At 36.1% G+C, this 23493-nt stretch overlaps 1 protein-coding gene and 1 non-coding gene across 3 annotated transcripts in view; both read right to left on the bottom strand.

Moving 5' to 3' along the window:
- Positions 1–23493, bottom strand: part of SASS6 (SAS-6 centriolar assembly protein) — a 41063-nt gene that overhangs the window by 2637 nt on the left and 14933 nt on the right. The window contains exons 8-15 of one of the 2 annotated variants that reach the window (XM_049880256.1): positions 19321–19512; positions 15639–15833; positions 15438–15527; positions 15180–15359; positions 14719–14800; positions 13865–14001; positions 11963–12091; positions 1393–1490 (exon numbers count right to left, since the gene is read on the bottom strand). In XM_049880256.1, coding sequence (XP_049736213.1) covers positions 1393–1490; positions 11963–12091; positions 13865–14001; positions 14719–14800; positions 15180–15359; positions 15438–15527; positions 15639–15833; positions 19321–19512 — 1103 coding nt within the window. Of the gene's footprint in view, positions 1–1392; positions 1491–4182; positions 4244–11962; positions 12092–13864; positions 14002–14718; positions 14801–15179; positions 15360–15437; positions 15528–15638; positions 15834–19320; positions 19513–23493 lie in introns of those variants that run through there. The other variant, XM_049880257.1, reaches the window with a different exon arrangement.
- TRNAE-UUC (transfer RNA glutamic acid (anticodon UUC)) lies at positions 1765–1835 on the bottom strand. Its single transcript has one exon. It is a non-coding gene; the product is annotated as a tRNA-Glu (tRNA).

The following is a 23493-nucleotide window of genomic DNA, read 5'->3' as shown; positions in this document are numbered from 1 at the left end:
GGATAAGAACTGGTGGGGGAAAAGAAAATTCTACAGCTGTAAAATCTGAAACAGCCTAAGTGATACCTGATAGAAGAAAAATACAAATGCACATGCCTTAAAAATCATTTAATCATTTGGTAATTTCTATCTCATCCTGTATTTAAAATAATTAAGATTTCTTTTTTTATTGACAAAATGTTCTCAAAACTTTATAGTGCTTCAAAGGTGTCAAAAAATACTAACATATATTATGTAATAATGAGTTCTGGTCAGATGAACACAACTGTTTGGATTTTAGAAAAATAATGGTCATTTGTTTTTATAGTTTGTATTTTTCCCCCTTTCTACTACTTCCTTCTCTCTAAATCTGACAGTATCCTTATAATAAGTGAAAGGCTCTTGCAAAATAACATTACACCATTCAAACTCAATGGCCTTTTCACAATTTTCAGAAAAAATTTAAGTTGGTGAGTAGGGGTCTTTTTCAATTTTAACTTTATTTTTCTCTTTAACCTCTGATATCTATTGCCACTTTTTGCTAGTTACTAGTCCTAAACAGAAAAAAATACATAAATAAAAAATAGCTGAACCATCAAAGTTTTATGGACATATGTTTGATTTTTATATTGCAAATATGATCATTGTATCTTCTAGTAAAATTGCTTTTGATTTGTATGATGGAACTGAATATGTAAACGTTTCACAGTTTTCTACCACTAATGAATTCCAGGTCTTCTGCCTCTTCAGTAAGTGTGCGATTAAAGATAAATACATACATTTCAGGACTCTGAAGAATTCCGACAGTTTACAAAACGGAGGCTCACAAATACTATTTAACACTTGTCTTGGAACCAATGTCAGAAGATCCAATGACTGAAGGTCAAAGAGCTAGCCTAATGATTCTCTTTGAGCTATGTTATTAGTTTGCAATGTACTGGGATGCTAATAGGGCATGCTAATGAGCGCCAGCAGACAGGCCTTAAAGCCAAAGCTGTTGAATTTAAGTAAGAAAGCATAAGAAAACAATATTAAAAGCATGAAGATGACTGACTACTCAGACAAGTTTACATGTATGACATGTTTGACTTGGCCACGAACTTCACTATGCAAAACCTGCTTAAGACCTAAAAAATATGCAAGTCACTAGCAGGCATTACAGCTTATTTATCCTACACACAAGACATAAGCTCTTGCTCATAATTACCATATAATTCTAACTGGTTTAACTAGTTATTTTCATAGATTACTTAACATTGGAAGCAATAAAACAGAAAAATGGAGAGTTCCCAGAGCAAACATATTCATACAATGTAACAACAACCAGAAAAGCAGCTGACTACAAAGAATTTAAAATATTTCTATCTACATGCCTCAAAATATTTAAAAGGACAATCTTCAGGAAGTACTTACTTTTCCTTATCAGATGAGCTAGGCATATTCATAGCTCCTCCAGACTGAACATCGCCCACAGATGTATTTGGCTTTGTAAATTGTAAGTTAAAGTGGACCTGTGAAGAAAGAAAGCATGTAACTGAATCACTGAGAACTCATACAGGTCTATACTAAGATGTCATTAGCTGCCAGCAAGTTGGCCCCTGACTCACAGTGGCCCTATGTGGAACAGGCTGTTGTGATCCATAGAGTTTTCACTGGCTGATTTTTCAAAAGTAGAATGCCAAGTCTTTCTTCCTAGTCTTTGTCTGGAAGCTCTGCTGAAATCTGTTCAGCATCATAACAACATGCAAGCCTCCACTCACAGATGGGTGGTGGCTGCACTTGAAGTACACTGGCTGGGAATCAAACCCAGGACACTTGCATGAAAGGCGAGAATTCTACCACTGAACTACCACTGCCCCCATACTGACATAAAACCAAAAACCCAAACCCATTGCCATCAAGTCAATTCCAACTCATAGTGACCCTATGAGACAGAGTAGGACTGCCCCGCAGGGCTTCCCTGGCTGTGTATCTTTATGGAAGCAGACTGCCACGTCTTTCTCCTGCAGAGTGGCTGGGGGTTCAAACTGCTGACTTTTAGTTAGCAGCCAGGCTCTTAACCACCGAGCCACCAGGGCTCCAACATATTGATAAGAAGTGGTTCAACCTATATTTTCTAACACTTAAGTACACTTTATTAAGGAGACATACTTTTAAAAAGCCCTATTTCTCCTTGCCATACAAGCAAGTTCCTTGGTTACAAGCAAGTTCCTTGGTTACAAGCAAGATGATTCATACAAAATGATTCTCTTATTTGGAAACAAAAATACAAATGTTAAGACATTTAAATAAGTGTTATATTGTTAAAAGTAACGAAGTACAACAATGATGCATTCATTTACCTCATGTACTCTGAGAATTCTTCCTTTTTCAACAACTTTCAAAGCCTATATTATATTTAAGGATCCCAAATGAGGGCTAGGAATCTGAATTTTGGAACAGTCAAAAGTGATAAAAAATCCAAAACTCTAAACTGAAATATCAGCATATAAAATCTAGTAGTATATTTAAAGTAACAATGTTTACTGATCAAAGAATGTGTAAGTGGATTCCATATTAGAAAATTCATAAACATTAATCATCATGTTAATAGATCAAAAAAGAGAAATCACAGCCATGCACATAGAAAAGATGTTTGAAAACTGTAAACATCTATTTTTGGGCAGACTCAAAATACGAATAATTACAAGCTTAACAGGATAAAAGTGTAAATTAGAAAGGCATATGCTGCTGTACTTGGCTATCAAGATTTGATATTGTAAAGTTCTCTCCACATTATCCAACATGTTCAAAATGGTAACATTAAGCCCAAATGGGTTTTTTTTTTTTAGCTAGATAAGCTTATTCTGATATTCCTCATAGAAAAATAAACACACAAGAATGAGGAAAATTAAGAGTACCAGATATTAATATATAATATAGCTTCCAGTTGCTAATCATAAACAATTAGAAAACTGAACAATAAATGAAAAGAATGCTCTCAGATACTGGACAACAGTAATACAGGACTGTGATCTCTGAGAAAAGTGTGATCCCGATGACTGACCCACTTTCTAACTGGAGGCACTTTCCTGACTGCAGGTTTAGAGGAAGAACACATAGCCTGGAGGTCTTGCTAAACTGAGAAGACCAAGATCAGAGCTTAGGAAGGTTGGGTGACTGAAGGTTTGCAGGGCAGAGTTCTAGAGTGAAGGGAGCTATACAGAAAAAAAAAGTACCAGAAATCTGCATATGGGTCTCCTTGAGTCTTGCCAGTACTAGGCATGTGCTTCGCAACTTACTGTAAAGCTACATTAACAAAGATGTTGAATTTTTGGCAAAGGAATAGACAAATATATCAATGGATCAGAACAGAGAGCCCAGAAATAGACTCACACAAATAGAGCCAACTGATCTTTGACAAAGGAGCAAAAGCAATTCAAAAGAAACAGGGTAGTTTTTCAACAAAAGGTCCTGGAAGTGGACATCCACATGCAAAAAAATTAATCTAGATACTGACCTTACACCTTTCCTTTAAAATTAACTCAAAATGGATCATAGGCTTAAATGTAAAATGCAAAACAATAAAACTCCTAGAAAATAACACAGAACAAAATCTAAGTGATTCTGGGGTTTGCCAGTTAATTTTTAAATAAAATACTAAAAGCATGATCCGTGAAAGAAAAAATGATAAGACTGATTTCATTAAAATTAAAAACTCCTGCCCTGTGAAAGATACTGTTAAGAGAATGAAATGATAAGCAGCAGATTGGGGGAAAATATTTCTAAAACACATGTCTGAGAAAGGATTTGTATCCAAAATACACAAAGTACTCTCAAAACTCCAGAATAAGAAAAACACAATTGAAAAATGGACAAAAGATCTGAACAGACACTTCACCAAAGAAGATATACACATGGCAAATAATTACATAAAGAGACGCTCAACATGGTAAGTCACTAGGGAACTGCAAATTACAGCAACACTGAGGTATCACTACATACCTATTAACCCATTGCCATTGATTCGGCCTCATCGTGACCCTACAGGACAGATTAGAGCTGCCCCATAGGGTTTCCAAGGAGTGGCTGGTGGATTTGAACTGCCAACCTTGTGGTTAGCAGTCAAACACTTAACCACTGCACCACCAGGCCTCGTCTTCCAAAATGTCTGCACCATTTAGCATTCTCGCAGCAATAAATGAGAGCTCCTGTTGTTGCGCATCCTTGTCAGCACTTGGTGTTGTCGGTATTTTGGATTTTAGCCATGCTAAGAGATACACACCTATTATTGTTGTTGGGAATACAAAACGTTATAGACACTGTGGAAGACAACTTGGCAGTTTTTACAAAGCTAGACATAGTGTTATCACATGATACAACAATCGCACTCCTAGTTGAATACATGTCCACCCAAAAACCTGCACGTGAATGTTTATAGCAGCTTTGTTTATGACTGCTCAAAACTGGAAGCAACCAAGATGTCCTTCAACAGGTGAATGGATAAATGAACTGTGCTATACCCATACATGGGATATTATTCAGTGATAAAAAAAAGATGAGCTATCAAGCTACAAAAAGACAGGCACATTGCTAATTGAAAGAAGCCAGTCTGAGAAAGCGACATATTGTATGATTCCAACTATATGACATCTGGAAAAGCCAAAACTATAGAGACAGTAAAAGGACCACGGACGCCAGGGTTCCGGGGCTGGGGACAGGAATGATTAGGTGGAACACAGGATTTTTGGGACACAGAAACTATTCTGTATGATACTGTAATGGTGGATATATGATATCATGGATTTGTCAAAACCCATAGACCTGTACAACACAAAGAGTGAACTCCAATATAAACCATGGAGCTTATTTAATAATAATGAATCAATATTTGTTCACCAATTGTAACAAATGCACCACATTAATGCAAGATATTAATACTGAGAAAAAACATACAAATGGGGGAGGGAGTGTATGGGAACTACAGAATAATGGCAAAAATCCAAACCACCACCACCAAGTGCTGTCAGGGATGTGGAACAACAAGACTCATTCGCTGCTGCTGGAAATGCAAATGGTACAGACACTCTGGGAGACAGTTCAGCAGATTCCTTAACAAAGCTAAACAATCTTACTATACAATTCAGCAATCATGCTCCTAGGTACTTACCTAAATGAGTTGAAAATTAATGTCTATGTAAACACCTACATTTTATAGCAGTTCTGTTCATAGTTGCCAAAAATTAGAAGCAACCAAGATGTCTTTTACTATATCAATATAAACCAAAAAACCAAACCCACTGCTGTCGAGTCGATTCCGACTCATAGCAGCCCTACAGAACAGAGTAGAACTGCCCCACAGGATTTCCAAGGAGTGCCTGGTGGATTTGAACGGCCAACCTTTTGGTTACTAGCCGTAGCTTTTAAACACTACACCACCAGGGTTATCAATATAGTGGACTATTATTCAGAGATAAAAAGAAATGAGCTATCAAGCTATAAAGAAACACAAATGGTGGGACTGTAAAATGGTACAACCGCTATGGAAAATGGTATGGTGCTTCCTCAAAAAGCTAGAAATAGAGATAACTTATGATCCAGCAATCCCACTCCTAGGTATATACCCTAGAGGTCCGGCAGCAGTGACACATATAGACATATGCACAAGTATGTTCATTGCAGCATTATTCACAACAGCAAAAAGATGGAAACAACCTTAGTGCCCAACACCAGAGGACTAGATAAACAAATTGTGGTATATATACAAAATGGAATACTACAGAGCTATAAATAATAATAATTTCTTGAAACGTAACATGGATAAATACGGAGGACATTATGCTGAGTGAAATAAGTCAATCACAGAAGGACAGAGTGTATGGTCTCACTTTTATAAAAAGAATAGGTATACATACAGAAAGCAACATTCTTTGGTGGTCACCAGGGACGGAAGTGGGAGGGAGGGGGAATCACTTTCTAGATAGTAACCCAAACCCAGTAGCAGACGCTTGTTATTTTTGATGACAGGCAATGCAATACTGAATGCAGGTGAAGTCTGCACAACTTGATCAAGGAAAATACGACACTAAGGACACAAGAATAAGAGACATTTTTGGTAAATGCTATAACATATACAACTTTGCAATAACAACCAAAAAATATGTGTGTGGTTACATAGGTAGGTATATATGCATATGTGTGCACTTGTTGATGTTGTTAGTTGTCAAATGGAGTCAATTCTGACTCACAGTGAGCCTACAGGACAGAGTAAAACTGCCCCATTGGGTTTCCAAGAAGCAGCTGGTGGATTCGAACTGCCACCGTTTTGGTTAGCAGCCAAGTTCTTAACCACTGAGTCACTAGGCCTCCATATATGAATACAGGAAGGTATATGTGAGTATGTGTATACATGTAAGGGTGTATCTGCAGGCATATGTATACACACGTTTGTGTGTACTACATATATATATTCATATACATAATAAAGCACAAAAGGGGCAGAGTTACAGATGATTCCTGGACATAATTCAAACACCTCGTGGGACTGGTTTACTGGGTTTGAAGGCATAGGACCATAGTCTCAGGACAGCTCAGTCAACTGGCACAACATAAAGTTTATATTCTACATCCTAGTTTGGTGAGTAGCGTTTGAAGTCTTCAAAGCTTGCGATCAGACATCTAAGATACAACTATGGGTCTCTACTGGTCTGGAACAAAAGAGAAAGAAGGAAACCAAAGACTCAAAGAAGAAACTACCCTATAGGGTTAACAGCCCCGCAAACCGCATCCTCATCTATCCTGAGACCAGAACTAGATGTTGCCCAGCTACCACTACTGACCATTCTGATCAGGGAAATAACAGATGGCTCTGAATAGAATGAGAGAAGAACACAGATAGAACAAATTCAAATTCTTTAAAAAGGCCAGATTTACTGGACCAGTAGATGCTAGAGCAACCACTGAGATACCCTTTAAGTTTGGAACTAAAACCACTCCTGAAGGTCACCTTTCAGCTAAATAAGAGACTGGATCATAAAACAAACAATATCATCAGTTAGTACTGAGCTCTTTTAGAAAATCATCTATGTGATACCAAACGGTCAACATCTACCCTTAATGCAAACATGAGAAGGTAAAGGGGACAGGGAAGCTGTATCGATGGAAATGGAATAACCAGAATGGAAATAATGAGAATGTTGACACATTGTGAAAAATGTAACTAATGTCACTGAACAATACGTATAGAAATTGATAAATGGGAATCTAATTTGCTGTGTTAACTTTTACCAAAAATAAAACAGTATTAAAAAAAAAAAAGAAACATGGAGGAACGTAAAGTGTATACTGCTATGTGTAAGAAGCCAGTTTGAAAGGGCTACATACTGCGTAACTCCAACTAAATGATGTTCTGGAAAAGGCAGAACTACAGAAACAGTAAAAGATCAGTGGTTGCCAGGGCCTGGGTAGGGGGAGAGGAAGAGGGAAGAATCGGTGGAGCACAGGCCGTTTTTAGAACAGTAAAACTATTCTGTATGATACTACAGTGGTAGATATAGGACATCACTCACTTGTCAAAACCCACAGAACAATATAACACAAAGTATCAACTTTAATATAAACTATGGATTTTAATTAATAAGAATGTATCAATATTAGTTCATTAACTATAACAAATGTACCACACCAATGCAAGGTGTTAATTACAGGGTAACTGAGCAGAGGGACAGGGAGTATATGGAAATTCTCTGTACTTTCTTTGCAATTTTTCTGTAAACCTAACACCGTGCTAAAAAATTTATTAAAAAAAAAAAAGAGGAAAAATGCAACAAATTCCAATTAGTGTGAAAAAATAATGGGTAGACAACGGGGACATTAAAAAGGTATTAGCTGAGTTTTAACTAAAATCTTTGAATAATTTAAGTACAAAAAAATTAGTTTGAAATTCTTTCATCTGGAACTATGTAATTTTGCCATAGCTTTCAGCTATGACAACTAGTATCATCAAATATGGTAAGAAACACAACTTGGAGTTGGACCTCTGAATTGCTTTAGGGTCATAGATTCTTGAAGCTTTTGAAAAGTAATGAAGCATATTCAAACACACTTCACTTAGTAAGATATTAATGGTATCTTTCAGTGAAAAGAAAATTTCAGTATTATTGATAAAATAATTATAAAATGTAAAAAAATAAAAACAGGGAACAAACAAGACCCAACTATACGTTTTCTACTTGGAAACCAATTTTGATGTAAGTAAAAGAGTGGAAAAAGATATTCCATGAAAGCATGACTCAAAAGAAAGCTTGAGTGGCTATATCTGTATCCAAGTAGACTTTTGAGCAGCAAGTCACCAAGAATAAATAAGGAAGCTACATAAAACTCCTAGAAGGTAACACGGTACATAATTGAAAGTGTCGATTAACCACAAGGAAATGACAATCCTAAAGGCATATGCAACCTAGCAAAAAAGCTTCAAAATACATCAAGGAAAATTGATAAAATTAAAAGGAGAAATGGAAGAACGGAAAAATCCACAATGAATTGGGAATATCACTATACCGCCCTTTGTAATTCCTAAAACAAACAGAAAAACAAGGATATAGAAGAACTGAACAAACTGGATCTGACTGACATTTAGAGAAACCTATACCCCACAAAAGCAGAACAGCTATTCTTTTCAAGTGAACATGGAACATTGACCAAGATAGACTATGTCCTGAATCATGAAACCAATCTTAATTTAAAAGAACTGAAATCATGTAATGTTATGGATTGAATTGTGTCCCCCCAAAACACGTGTTGGATCCTAACACTTGTGGATGTACGGGCAGCCTGCAGATTACCAACAAGTTCTGCTCCTAAATCTGACTTTAAGTCAAATTTGTACTTAAGTCAGAACCGTTAGGTATCGTTTGTAGCTAAGGGCAGTTAAATTTTTTTTTTTTTTAGGAGCCGGGGAAGCTAAAGCTAAGGGGGGGTACAGGCAGGTAGGGGCTGCGCCCTACTCCGGGGAGCCGGCGGGAAGTGGCAATCAGCCCAGGCCCATGCTGCTGGCCCCAGAGTTGTGCCGAGTGCCAAGAAGGCAGTGGTCCCCTTAGCACTTTTTTCAGAAGAAAGGGAGCCGGCACCGGAGCGCTTCACTGCTCCTGTCCAGCAGCCCTGTGGGTAAAGGGGCTCCAGTCGCAGGCCCCCAGTGTGCTCTCTGGGGCACCTTCGAGGGCAGGCTTCAGGTGTGGTAGACGCTGAGGGCTTTCCTTTCCCACATCCTGGCCAGTTGAGGACTCGGAGGGGACACTGGGGATGTTGCGCCCTCAACCCCGTCCCACCTCGAAAGCCCATGCTCTGATCTTTGGATCTTCTCCTCAGAACCTCTCCTAGAACAGGCAGCATGATCCCAAAGCAAGGAGGTGGGGCACTGCTGGAGACTCCAGCGTCCTCCCAGCCTTCCTCTGGGAAGACAGCAGCGCTGCTACTGGCTGAGAGGGGCTACAACAGGAGACAGGGCAGGGGCCCAGGCTCTCCACAGGAGGTACATTTCTATGCATAAAAAACACTAAGCACTTCCAGATACACTAAAACATCTTTAACATAATAATACAATAATAATATTCATGTTTTGTATGTACTTTGAATTTTTAATAGGCTTTACAGGGCTTAATAGCCTTTACAGGGGTTGGTTCGTAACTACAGTTTGTAGGTAAGTCTCAAGGTCGTAACCCAGGGACTGCCTGCAATCTTGTTTGGAAACATGGTCTTCTTTGTTATATTAGGCCATACCCAAGTACAGTGGGTTCTAAATCTAATCATTTCTGAGTTTAAAAAGTACAGATTAGACACAGAGACTTAACTCAGATGTCATGTGGAGATCACCAAAGAAACAAGGAACACTAGGGGGCTACAGTAAGGAAGGAATCACACAGTTGAAATGGTGGGTGACTTTTAGCATCAGAGCTATGAGAAAATAATTTCTGCTCTTCAAAGCCACTCGTGGTATTTCTGTTATAGCAGTGCTAGGTAACTTAAGATACACAAAGTGTGTCTTTTAACCATAATGGAATTAAACTAAAATCTATAATGGAAAATCTACAGCTAGCTGGAAATTAAAAAAATAAAATAAAATTCTAAATAGTCCATGAGTGAAAGAGAAGAAACAAGTTATTTTGTCTAACTTACTTTAAAATTGGAAACCCTAGTGGCATAGTGGTTAAGAGCTACGGCTGCTATCCAAAAGGTCAGCAATTTGAATCTACCAGGCACTCTTTGGAAACTCTATGTGGCAGTTCTACTGTCCTTGAGGGTCACTATGAGTCGGAATTGACTCGATGGCAATGGGTAACGGGTTTTACTTTAAAATTATTAAATGATTTTTTTTTTTTTACTGCATTTTCATTTTTAAAGCAACACAAAAGAGTATATGTCTTAATCACCACGGCTGATAGCAAAAAACTACCCAGATCAATGGTCTCCAAAGTAGGTGGTAATCAGGACCACCTATTGAGGTATGAGAAGAACATGGTATAACTTGGATTTAGATGCATTTTTAAATCTCATTCTTTAATTTCTATTTTTTAATACATTTTATTACTAATTATATGGCTTATGGAGCACTCATCATGTTCTGTGGAGCCCTGGTGGCACAGTGGTTAAAAGCTTGGCTGCTAACCAAAAGGCTGGCAGTTCAAATCCACCAACTGCTCCTTGGAAACCCTATGGGGCAGTTCTACTCTCTCCTATAGGGTCACTATGAGTCAGAATCCACTTGATGGCAACAGGTTTGGGTTTTTTTGGCTTTAGTTTTATCATTTACCAGGCACTATTCTAAGCAAATGCATTAACTTATTTAACCCTCACAACCATCCAGTAAGTTAGATAAAAGTATCACTCCATTTTATAAATGGGCAAACTGAAGCACTAGAAAGTTGTATGTTATTTGTTTTTCAGTGGCTTCCCAACATTACGTTGTTAGAGATAGGATTTAAACCCTAACATCCGAGCCCACTTTCCTAGTCACTAACCTATACTGCACTTAATACAGTAGTTCAGCAGTACAGGCATACAATTCATGAATAGATAAATATACATGTATTGGGGGTTCAAGCTCAAAATGATTTGTTTTAGGTTTTGTTTTTTCACTATAAGGATACAACTAAAAAGAAGCACTTGCCTAAGCAACACAGCCAACTTATTTTTAGAGCAGCCAGGAACTAATTTCATAGAGTTTATAAAACCAATTTTAAAATCTTCAATTTTACCTTTTATTAAAATATTCTTTCAAAAACGTGTCTCCATGATTTAGGGAAAAAACAATTTGGACCTGAAGTTAGGAATGAAAGTAAAATAAGTGACGGGTCTGGGTGGATTAAATTACTGTGTAAATCATACCTTTAAAAATAATATATAAATCTTTATATAAATCTAAGACATCAGTAATGGTAATGACGATAAAAGAACTAAAATGGATAGAAAAAAAGCCTCAGCAAATTAATCAAGTGTTGGAGGGATTGCTAGGCATATGCTATTTGCGCTAATGTTATCATTAACTACTTTCCAGAATTTGCTATAAGCCTGCTAAATCAGGCTTTTAAATCTTGGCAACGAAGTTCAAAAACGTCACCACAGCTGATACCCCAGTAGTAGTCAGCCACTGATCCTAGTTAGGCCTGAGAGTTGTAGGAGATATAAAGAAGAGACAATAAATAGAGAAACGAATAAAAATGGACAGTCTGAGTGGGAATAAATAAGGTTTAGGCAGATTGATGTCCAGATTTTCATAAATTACAGTGACTCAAGGAATGTCATGTAGTATAGTATTTCCTGTAGGTATACATACTGATCAACAGTATTCACTACAGATGAATATTCAGTAATGTATCCATTTAATATGTTACCTAATACTTAGCTATAGACCAAAAAATCAACACATTTTTTAAAAAGGTGAAAAATATTTGTACATTAATGAGTGGCCATATTTTTCAAAAAAAAAAGTATTAATAAATTTGACTACCTTTGGTCCTGAAACTGGGTGGACTGCATTTTTGGCAGATATTGGATGTGCAAAGGCATTCTGGAATACAAACGCAGAGGAGCCAGGATAACCAATCCCACAAGCTGGGTAAGTCAGTCTACCATCAACCTAAAAATAAAAACATAAAAAACAGTTAGGATGAGAAATTAGTTCTAAGCAGTATTTGCTGATCCAGGATGCATTACCATCTATTATAACTAATAGTTAAGAGCATTCTCAGAGGCTAATTTTATCTATCAGGATACTACAAAACCCTGGTTTATTATATAGTATGAGGCTAGGATGCCTTTGGCCCAGTGGGCTTTTCAGATAGGCTGGCTCTGGGCAAGCTTAGGCAAAACAAACCACTGGCCCTGCGTTTGAACTGAGTTAAAACAAAGACCTCTGAACCATCTTGGTTCTCTCTAGGCCTCCCATTCCTGAAATGGGGTTAGTGTGAATCAAGGATGAAGAGGCCAATCAGGAATAAAATAATTTTCTGCCAGGCTGTCTGACTAAAAACTAGATCTAATTGAGACAATTATTTGCTTTGCCGCTTAATGTTCAGTATAGTGACATTGCTATTAACAAGTGTCATAGGACTACAGGAACAAAGTTTATTTTCATAAAAGGCCAACTGAAACATGAATCTTGAGAAGCAACTGTGTACATTAGTGGCACATGATAAGAATACATTTCACTGATATTTATCCCCCCTTCATTTAAAGTTAAACCTGTAAAGTTTTTTCAAGTCTGTAATTTAGTCCCAGGAACTTCTTCCTGCACCTTTTTCCAATTTGAAAGCAAATCTTTCCATTCTTTAGAGATCTAGCATTATCTGATTGACTACAGTAAACATTCAATGAGACATCTGAATTTTACACCCTCTGTCAGTGCCCTCCAGTCAAAGATCACCAGGAACCCACCTATAGGCACACAAACTAGCATGGTTGTTAAAAGAGACTTACAGAATTTGGGTTCATGTTAGGGACTTAGGGGGTGGGGTTTTACTCTGGATTGGGTGCTGTTAGGAAGTGGGAATAATTTTATGACTGGGAATCTTAATTACTCTTTAGGTGGGAGGAATGCATTAAAGCTAAAGCTGCAATTGGTAAAGCGACAGTAGTCACTGTATTTGCCAGGACAGGAAGATACTTGGTCATTTTTGTGGTTTGGCAGGGTTCATATTTTCATCTGTGTTCAGACATGATTATGAAGTGGTCTTGTTTTTGTCTTGATCCATCACAGTCACAGAGTGGCCTTGTCTGATGCTCATGTTCTCTGAAAGTGTTTACGGAGAACAGTAAGGCTTAGCTGTGTCAGGCCAGCTCCTGCATGTAAGGAACTACCTTTCTCTTTCTTCCCTCTCATTTCCTTTAAAAAAAAAAAAAAAAAGGCAAGGGACCTAGACCTGGGAGCCAGAAAGCTTATTATCTCATAACCAGTTTCTTCCAAAATCTAGAGTCCACAAACCTGCTAAGAGGGTTTCCAACATTCTCTTCCTGAGAGAACTCAGTTTAGGCTACTTCCTTCATAGCTCTAAACCTAAACCCAATCCCTGAATCTTCTCTTCATGAAGTCTCCTGAATGCTTGTGTGCACGTGTTTTAAAAGTTTCAGCACATCTGACATTACTTTAGTTGGTACTGAATGATTTCTATACCCATTAAACAGTCTTACAAAAAAGCGAGTCCTTGAATACAACTTCTCTGTTAAGAGCAAGTACAGTATGCCTACGCCCCATTTCCAAGGTAATTTACACTCTTTTTAAGTGCTAATAACTTCAGGACTCCAGTCTGTATTAGTACCACCATCTTAAGGCATGGAGACTTCCTAGCATTCTGGGAATACTTTTGTTTCAGGATAGTCACCAAGACCACTCGCATCTTAATTTAAATCTTACCACATTAGGGTTAGGAGAAATCCCACTTCTGATTGTGTTGCTGCTAGAATGTCCAAGTGGAGTGGTAGAAGGTCCCAATGCATCCTGCTTTCTCACTAGCTGATTTTCATTTAGTTCTTTATTTAACCATGTGATTACTTAAGTTTAAAAAAAAAAGGTAAAGAATTTTATTTCACCATTTTTATTTTTCTAGTATTTTAAACATTTAAATACTATACTGAGATTTAAAAAACATAAATTTTTAAAACTACCTTATGTCACTGGAAAACAATACAAGTTCACCTAAATACTTTTCACTGAAGATTCTTATTTTAGGAACTATCACATGAGTCTCCTTATTCTATTACTCTCTGAAGCATCTATTTCTGCTGGTCAAGAATCTCTACCCTTATAAGACTAGGCAAATACTTTTTGAAGGCTCTCATTTCTAGGATGATTTCTTACAGTTTATTTAGAGTCCACAATCTATTATCTGATACCCAAAGCTAGAAACTGAGAAAATACGGAAAGATTAATTTTATGTTTTAGTTTAAACAATTCATATTATTAACTACTAGGTAAATACGGCAATTGAAAAAAAAAAATGGTAAAGAATTTAAATAGTAAATTATGGCCAATATTTTCAACACTTTTAAGTTTGGGTTACTGACACACGTAATATGATTTTCTTTATAATGATGATAACTGTATTAAAAGGCAGAGGATACAGTTTACTAGAGCAAAGACATTAAGATACATATTTAAAGCAGAAATTATTTGTATAAAGTAATATATTTTACTTATGAATTCAACTAAAAATTTTCAGGTTCAGAAGCAAACTACAAACCTCATTTACATAAATCTAATATACTTACACTGCTCATTATTTTTCAGAAGCTGTTTGCTTTCTTCAAGTTTTTGAACTGTAGCTTCTAACTGTTCTTGTAATCTGCATACCTGAAATACATCAATCCTCACAATAAATCAAATACAATAGGGAATAAAATAAAAACTAAAGAAATGAATTACTATTGTTTACCGCTAATTATTATTAAATGGGAATAAAAGTTCATTTATGTAATAAAATATTTAATATGTGTATATATACATACATATACATATATATGTGAACACTCAATACATTTGAGTCATGATAACTATCAAAATTGAAATAGGCTATCAACTCCTGCTGAATCCAGTCATATTCTTCTATAAAAAACCAGACCATGTATTCTCTAACTTAACACAGTAGAAATCTAAACAATGTATCTGAGGATGCTTGTTATATTTTGCAAATAAAACAGTCACACACACACAAATATAAAATATTAACTACCTCTTGCTCTTTAATTCGGAGAGACTGTCCAACATCTTGTAATTCCTTTTGTTCCTTTTGTAATTTTTCTTCCTTCTCAGCCAAGAGTTTTTCTTGCTGAATAGTAACTGTATTCTTCAGTTTCAACTTACCCATTAAAGTTTTGAGATCCCCTTGTAACTTCTTGATAATTTCATTTGCCTGTGAAAGAGCTTCATATGTACACCTCAACATAATCCAATGAAATATTAATACTCTATTAAAATTTTTTAAACAAACCTTAAGAAGTTCTGCTGATAATGATTTTATCGTAGCTTCAAGTTTTTCTAGTTGCACCTGACTTTTCTCTCCATTTTCTTCTAAAGCCACCTGATACGTATTTTTCAAAAAACATGAATAATTAGGGCACTTATGTTTGCTTAGGAAAAGCATCATTTGTAAATGTGATCATCAATCTGTTTAAAAAATTTTAAAGTAGACCTTTTGTTCCTGGATTGTATCGAATGCTTCTTTTGTCCTTAAAACAAGCTGGTCCTTATCCTTGATCTCCTGCTCTAAAACAGCCGCTTTTGTTTGGAGCTGATTATTATGCTTCTCTTTCTCATGGCATTCAGCATCCAGCGCAGAGTTCTCCCTCCGCAAAGACAGGACTTCTTGCTTGGCCCGCTGGAGCTCCTAGACGTGGGAACAAAAACTGAAATCATGTATTATGCAAAAGGGAAACTGGCTGGTCTGGTTATTCATAATTAAGATGTTAAAATATCCAAAATGTCATTAAAAATATTAAAGTCTAACATGTATGCTGCTTTAAAAGGACATGAAAGTCTCTATTGTATGTGTAACTTGTAGACATGGAATGTAATTGTAACATACACTATCATCTAATTCAGTCATATCAAAGGTAAATAAAACAATCCTAATCTATAAATAAATTATAACTTTTAAAAACAAGTAACAAGAATTTTCCAAAGTCTTAAAATTACAGTTAAAAAAAACCACTTAGCTAATAAATTCTCATTATAAGAGTTTCAAAATACAAGTGAGCCACAAAGAAAGTTAAAAGCCTTATCATTCTACCATTAAGCCCTAGTTTTCAATCTATTCTGCATATTGGAATCACCTGGAAAGCTTTAACAATTACTGACGCCTGTTACCATCCCCCAAGAGACTCTTATTTAATTAGCGCAGAGTGTGGCTTGGGCGTGGTGACTTTTATAAGCTCCCTAATTGATTCTAAAAAGTAACTGTGATCTAGAGTTAGCCAATTAATATTTTTGTTGCTTATATACACGGGTTGTTTTTTTTTTTTAATGAGCTCATACAGTTCAGTTTTATAATTTACCTTCTTCATATAATATACTGGGGACCCCTGGTGGCACTATGCCTGCTAACCAAAAGGTCGGTAGTTTGACTCAATCCACCAGGCGTTCCTTGGAAACCCTAAGGGACAGTTTTACTCTGTCCTGTAGGGTCACTTATGAGTCAGAATCAATTGGATGGCAACAGGTTTGGTTTGGTTTATATATTACAAATATCCTTCCATGCCAACAAATATGTTAACATTGACAGATTTCCTTTTCGTTCACTCTTTAAAGAAAAAACAAGCAAACAATAACTGCTAATTAAAAGCAGATTAAAAAAAATTTCCTCAATCATTTCCCAATCAGCTAATACCAACCCAAACGTTACTGGTACAAAAAAGTCCAATAAATAGTATTCCGAGATAGACAGTTTTCGTTTTTAACAAAAACTCTAAAGTATATTTTAAAGTACTGTAATAGTGGTTTTAGGAGCACAGGCTTTAGAGCCATGCAGACATAGCTCAAATTCTGGCCCTTAACACTAATTGTGTAATCTTGGGAATTACTTCATCTCCCTAGATTTCAATTCCCTCATCTGTAAAATAGGAATCATAATGAAAACTTTATAAATTATTTCATTTAATCTTCACAAAAACCTTTATGAAAATTGCTTAGCATATTGCCTGGCACATAGTAAATACTCAATAAATCACAGCAATTATTATTTTTAAGGCACTAAGGCTTGGATCCACAATCAACGCCCGTGGAAGCTGCAGTCAAGAAATAAAAAGGCACATCGCAGTGAGCAAATCTGCTGCAAAAGACCTCTTTAAAGTGTTGAAAAGCAAAGACGTCACCTTGAAGACTAAGATGTGCCTAATCCAAGGCGGGGTATTTTCAATCGCGTCATACGCATGCAAAAAGCTGGACAATGAATAAGACAGAAGAAGAATTGATGCCTTTGAATTGCGGTGTTGGAAAAGAATATTGAATATACTGTGGACTGCCGAAAGAACAATCTGTCTTGGAAGAAGTACAATCAGAATGCTCCTTAGAAGCAAGGATGTTAAGACTGTGTCTTACATATTTAGGACATGTTGTCAGGAGAGATCAGTCCCTGGACAAAGACATCATGCTTGGTAAAGTACAGGGTCAGCGAAAGAGAGGAAGACCCTCAACAAGATGGACGCACACAGTGGCTGCAACAATGGGCTCAAGCGTAATGACGACTGTGGGCATGGCATAGGACCAGACAGTGTTTCATTCTGTTATACACAGGGTCACTATGAGTCAAAACTGGCTCGACGGCACCAGACAACTAACAACAACAATGCCTTAAATGGAAATCTCTGGGTGGTGCAAACCGTAAAGCGCTCGACTACTAGCTGAACGGTTGGGGTCTGAACCCACTCAAAGGTGCCCCGGAAGACAGGTCTGCTGCTCTGCTTCTGAAAATCACAGCCTTGAAACCATATGGAGCAGGTCTACTCTGCACACACAGGGCTGCAATGAGTTGGAATCAACTAGACAGCAGCTAACAACAACAGCAACAATGCCTTAAATTAAACAAATAAAACTAGTCTGAAAGGTGAAAGAGATTGGAAGGAAGAACTATTCTCCGGAATAGAATGCTGTGAGGATCTGAACATAAAATCTGTCAGGCCTTAGAGCTTCTATGTCTAGTAAATAGACCACTGAAATCGAGTGGAAGTCCTGCGAGCCAGAATAACAGTGGTCATGTTTGTATTTATATGTGATAGATAAGAAAATATATATATGTACACATTTTCTGATAAATCATATGACGATACTGCATAATAACGCTGTCATCAGGAAACACCAATCGTTACAAAAGGACATCATGTTTGCTGAAGTAAAGGGTCAGCAAAAATGAGGGAAACCCTCAGTGAGATGGAGTGACAACGGCCACACAATGAGCTCAAACAAACACTCATGAAGATGGCACAGGACAAGGCAGTTTTGTTCTGTTCTACATAAGGTGTAATAAAGCCTGCTTGACGACAAGTAACATCAACAATAACACTGGGGAGTAATCTATCATCAACATGCAAAAGCATCAACTGATTACCCTAACACCAAAAGTAAACCTTGCAGAGACAGCATCCAGACGTACAGCTATAGTAAAATTTAAAAAAATTCCTCTTTGGCAAGAAAGAACAAGGCAGTACTAAAGACAGGCAAATAAGAGATGAGTTCTAATTCTTGCTCTGTCACTGACTGACCATGTGACCTTGAGCAAGTTACTTAACCTCCCTATACCTTGGTTTTTTCATCTGTGAAAAGGGGATGATAATAGTACTTACCAAACTAAAAATAATAATAATAGTACTTACCTTAAAGAACTAAATGAGTTAATATACATAAAGCACTTAAAACAGTACCCATCACATACCAAGTGCTCAGGGTTAGCTGTCCTTATTACTATTATCATTATTATTACTGCACACTAAACTTCATGTGGTTGTTTGATACGCTGAACAGGCTAAGGGAAAGAACCAGCCCTGTCAACACAGAATAACCTATGAGCTACAGACACTAAGCTAATATTAAAAGTACACTGAAAATCTGAGGGCTGTGCCACTCAATCACTCCTCAAGGCTCTAATTTAAAAAATCAAGTTTTCCTCAGTTCTGTACTTAAGTCATCTTTTTTTTTTTTTTTAAATCAAATTTCAGATTCTCAATTTTCTTTGCATTGTCTGAACTGATTACCCTAACACACGAGAAATCCTTGGATTGACTGCATCCAGAAGACCACTGATACAAGTGATAAAATAACATTGTTCGAACTAAAATATTAAGATTTAAATTGGGAATAAACAAAAACCCAACATTCAATACCTCTTCAACGCCAGAAAGTTTTGCTTTAAGTTCTCTGATAGTGGAGTCTCCTTTATATTTCCTTTCAGTTAGGTCTTTATTAGCCGCTTCTAACTCAGACAGTCTGTTTTGTAGCTGGCTGATGTTTCGCTGGTGGAGGATTTCTAAATCTTTTTTCTGTTGTTCATGCTGCTGTTGACATTGAACCTGTGCCTATTATATAATAAAAATATATTACCAAAATTCAAAGAAAGAAAAAAACAAATACACATAAAGAAGGATAATAAAAACAATCTTAATTTTTCTATTTAGAAATCATTAAGTTTCTCTGTTTTGAAGAGGATCTATTTTCACTTATGGATTTCATGATGGAGAAAGTAATGTCAACGCAGACATATTTAACACTACGACCTTGTTCATAAGTTCTGCTCCTCCTAAACTTACTACATATGTTTAGAGAAAATTGTTTTGAAGTTAAGGGAAGCATGATAAAATTAATTAAAAAAAAAAAAAAAACTGCAAAATAGTATATATAATATGAACCTATTTGTAGTAAAAAAAAATGAGAGGGACATATGAGGAACCTTCAGCTGTTGCTTTAAAAACTACTGTTTCTGTGGTTTTTTTTTTTACAACCAGTATGTATTATTTTCATAATGGAGAAAAAAAAGTCTAAAACCATCTAATTGGCAAGGTTTTGTTCATTAGCTTTGTCTTACACTTAGTCATATTTAACCAACAATAAAACTCGAATGTCATCATGACTGCATCATATCTAGTGCCTATTTAAATAATACCACAAACCTATCTTAATAATTTCAGCTGATAAACACTATCAGGGAAACCGTTGTGGCGTAGTGGTTAAGTGTTTGGCTGCTAACCAAAAGGAGGGTAGTTCGAATCCATCAGGCACTCCTTGGCAACCCTTTGGGGGCAGTTCTACTCTGTCCTACAGGGTCACTGTGAGTTGGAATTGACTCGATGGCAACGGGTAACGGTTGAACACTATCAGATCCTAAATACTTTTTAAAAATAAAATATATTTTTTCTGATTATGAAAGTTATACATGCTCTTTAAAAGCCCAAAGAAGAAAATTACAAATAACCCATAATCCCATCCAGGGAGTTACTCTTAATATTTAGGAATATTCTCTGCCAGTCATTTACATATTCATATATCACTCATACACACACACTATATATACTTAAATTTACCAAATTAAGATCAAACTATTCAGATAATTTTGATCATTGAGCATTTGTACCCTCTCATATCATTAAAAAACTCTCAGTATATACTTTAATAGCTACACAACACGCCATCCTATGGCTGTCCCATGATTCATTTAACCTCTCCTCTACTACAAACATTTGTTTTCCAATTTTTCATGATTACAAATAACACTATGAGTAATATTTCTGTACATATATATATCAAAATTCAGATTATTTCCTTACAGTTAATTATAGGTCAAAGAATATAAGCGATTATAAAGCTTGATACAAATTCCAGGACTACTTTCTGGAAAGACTGCACTCATTAAAAAATTCCTACCACAAGTACTAATGTAAAATTCTCAAAGTACTCATAAAATACTTTGGGAATTTTACATTACTACTTCAAGAATTTCCTCATTCTGAGAAAATTGGAAAGGAGACAAAAAAGACAAAACACTAAAGAGTCCATATAAAGTTGAAAGTGTAGTATTAGAAGAGAACACTAAAGGAACAACAAAGTAAAATATATTAAAAAAAACAGTAAAATGGTTAAGATGCTAACTGTAGCTGTCTAAGAAAAGAGGGTAATCAAGGACACTAAAGGTAATAGGGGCCAAAGGCAGTAAAAACGAAGAAGTGCTTCTATTCTAGTGATCCTAGAATGAAATTCTTTTTTTAACTTAAAAATTGAAAGTGTGAGGGACAGGATTACAAAATTTCCAATTTCTACTTTGTATACTTTTGAGACATTTGAATATTTTTAGAAAAAGCATTTAAAGAAACTATCTCTATTCTGAAAGAAAAAAATATCTTTGGAAGGATAATTTCAAAATTATGGCAAAAATAATAGAGCCCAATTAAAAAAAGGGAGAATTTGTACAAGTAGAAGCAATATTTTCCAAAAGAATATTCTACAGAGGCTTTAATCACAACATGAGATAAGAAAAATATTTTGGAGATGAACTAATAATGATAAGAATTTGAACAGAATGATTAAGAGAAAGTTCTATGAACAATCAGAAGAAAAGCAAATAAACAGAGAAGTCAGGATCAAGAAAGTAATTAATGTATAAGATAAAACGAAGATGGGTGATTCTACTTGCTGCTGTAATTTTCCTCATAGAAGCTACTATAAGCAAGAAAAATGTATGCAGAAATAATTAAATGAAACTACTGCTTCAAAGGATGTGATTTTTTTTAAAAAAGGAATAAGGAATAAGTAGGATAAAGAAAAATGGATCAAGTGCGCAAGATTCAAATTTTCCCAAAATTGGTCTAATTTGGGAACCAATGCTCTGTAGTGGTGGTTTTCAGACCAGAGCAATCAGCATCACCTGGGAACGTGTTAGAAAATCAAATTCCAGGACCCCATTCCAGACCTACTGAATCAGGCTCTAGGAATAGGGCCCAACTATGTGTATTTTAACAAGACTTGCAAGTGATTCTGCCATACACTGAAGTTTTAGAACCACTGTGTATTTACATAGAATATCAGCAAGGATTGAAGAATAGGCCTGGTTTTAAAGTCCCAAGGGAATGGTTCTCAATCCTATTAGAAAATGCACCGGGTAATGCAAACAAACCCTTTGGACACTCTGAAGTTTAAAAAAAAAAAAATGCACTAATGAACAGACTCTTAGAATCCAGCTTATTTGAAATTAGAGCCAAAAAAATAAATAAATAACAGAAATCAATGAAATCGGCGGGGGTGGATATTGCAGAAGTAATTAATGAAACAAAAAAACTGGTTCTTCAAAAACACTAAAAAATAGACCACCATCAAGTCTCATCCAAAGGAAACAAACAAACATAAATTAAGAACATTAAAAAAAAAGAACATCAGAAAAGAGAAATGCCACGGAGACAAAAATCATAAGACAATATTATGCATGATATTGTACTAATTCATTTAAACATGCAGATGAAACACAAGATTTTTTAAGGAAATATAAACTCACTCAAGGAAAAATTGAAAATCCAAACAGACCAATAATCACAGTGGAAATGGGAAAAGAACATAAATGTCTCAAAATGGCATCAAATTCCAATGTTAAAAGGCTAATTCTGTCAGGCCTTCAAAGAAAAGATAACATCTTGTTATCTGATTGAACAGTCTTGTTCCAAAGCATAGAGAAAACTGGGAAACACTCTCATTCATCTCTTGAGTCTAGTATGCAGTGCAGAATTAACCTTCACAAAAAGAGGTCTAGTGTTTGCCCTCCGCTACTGGGAGGTGGTCACTAGGCCCCTAGAATGTCGTGCTGATAGGGATGTATTAATTTGCTGGGACTTTGGCCACTAGGCAGTCTAACAATATGATTTATGATGGGAGTTTTGAGCCACCCTGTATTAGTTCCAATCTCCGAAGCAAATGGAGACTAAAGGCATTAGTCTGACCCAATAAAAAGTACAGACACCAAAGACTCAAGTGAGCTTTCTTGGTTGGTAATACTCTATATATTATCACATATCGTGGCCTGGAGGAGATGATGCCATCCATGATTCCACAGGAGAGGACGACTAATAGCTCTGCATTTGGACCCCTTCTAGACTCTGGCCTATGCGTCTCTTCCCTTGGCTGATACCTTCCTAAAGATGTCAGTTTTTCCAACAGCCCAGAAACAGGCCCAAGTACATAAAGGAATTTAGGATATAATAAAGGTGGCATTTTAAATTATTAGGGAAAGATGGTATTGGAACTGACTATATGGCAAAAAATTCCTACCTCATATTGTATACTATGATAGTGTATTCCAAACAGATTAAAGAGCTAACTGTAACAAGAGAATTATAAAAGTATTAGGATATTAGAGAATATTTTTTATAAATTTGGGGTGACAAAGGCTTTCCAAACATGAAATGAAGTCTTATGCAATACAGGAAACAAATCTGATGACATTCGAATAAAAAGAACTGTATATGGAAAAGAGACTGGTAAATGGCAAATGAGAGGCCAAGAGAAAATGTTTATAATAT

This window comes from Elephas maximus, chromosome 3, assembly GCF_024166365.1.
Source record: "Elephas maximus indicus isolate mEleMax1 chromosome 3, mEleMax1 primary haplotype, whole genome shotgun sequence".
NCBI classification, from domain to species: domain Eukaryota; kingdom Metazoa; phylum Chordata; class Mammalia; order Proboscidea; family Elephantidae; genus Elephas; species Elephas maximus.
The sequence above is the reverse complement of the archived record's forward strand: the minus strand, read 5'-3'. Positions and strand labels throughout refer to the sequence as shown.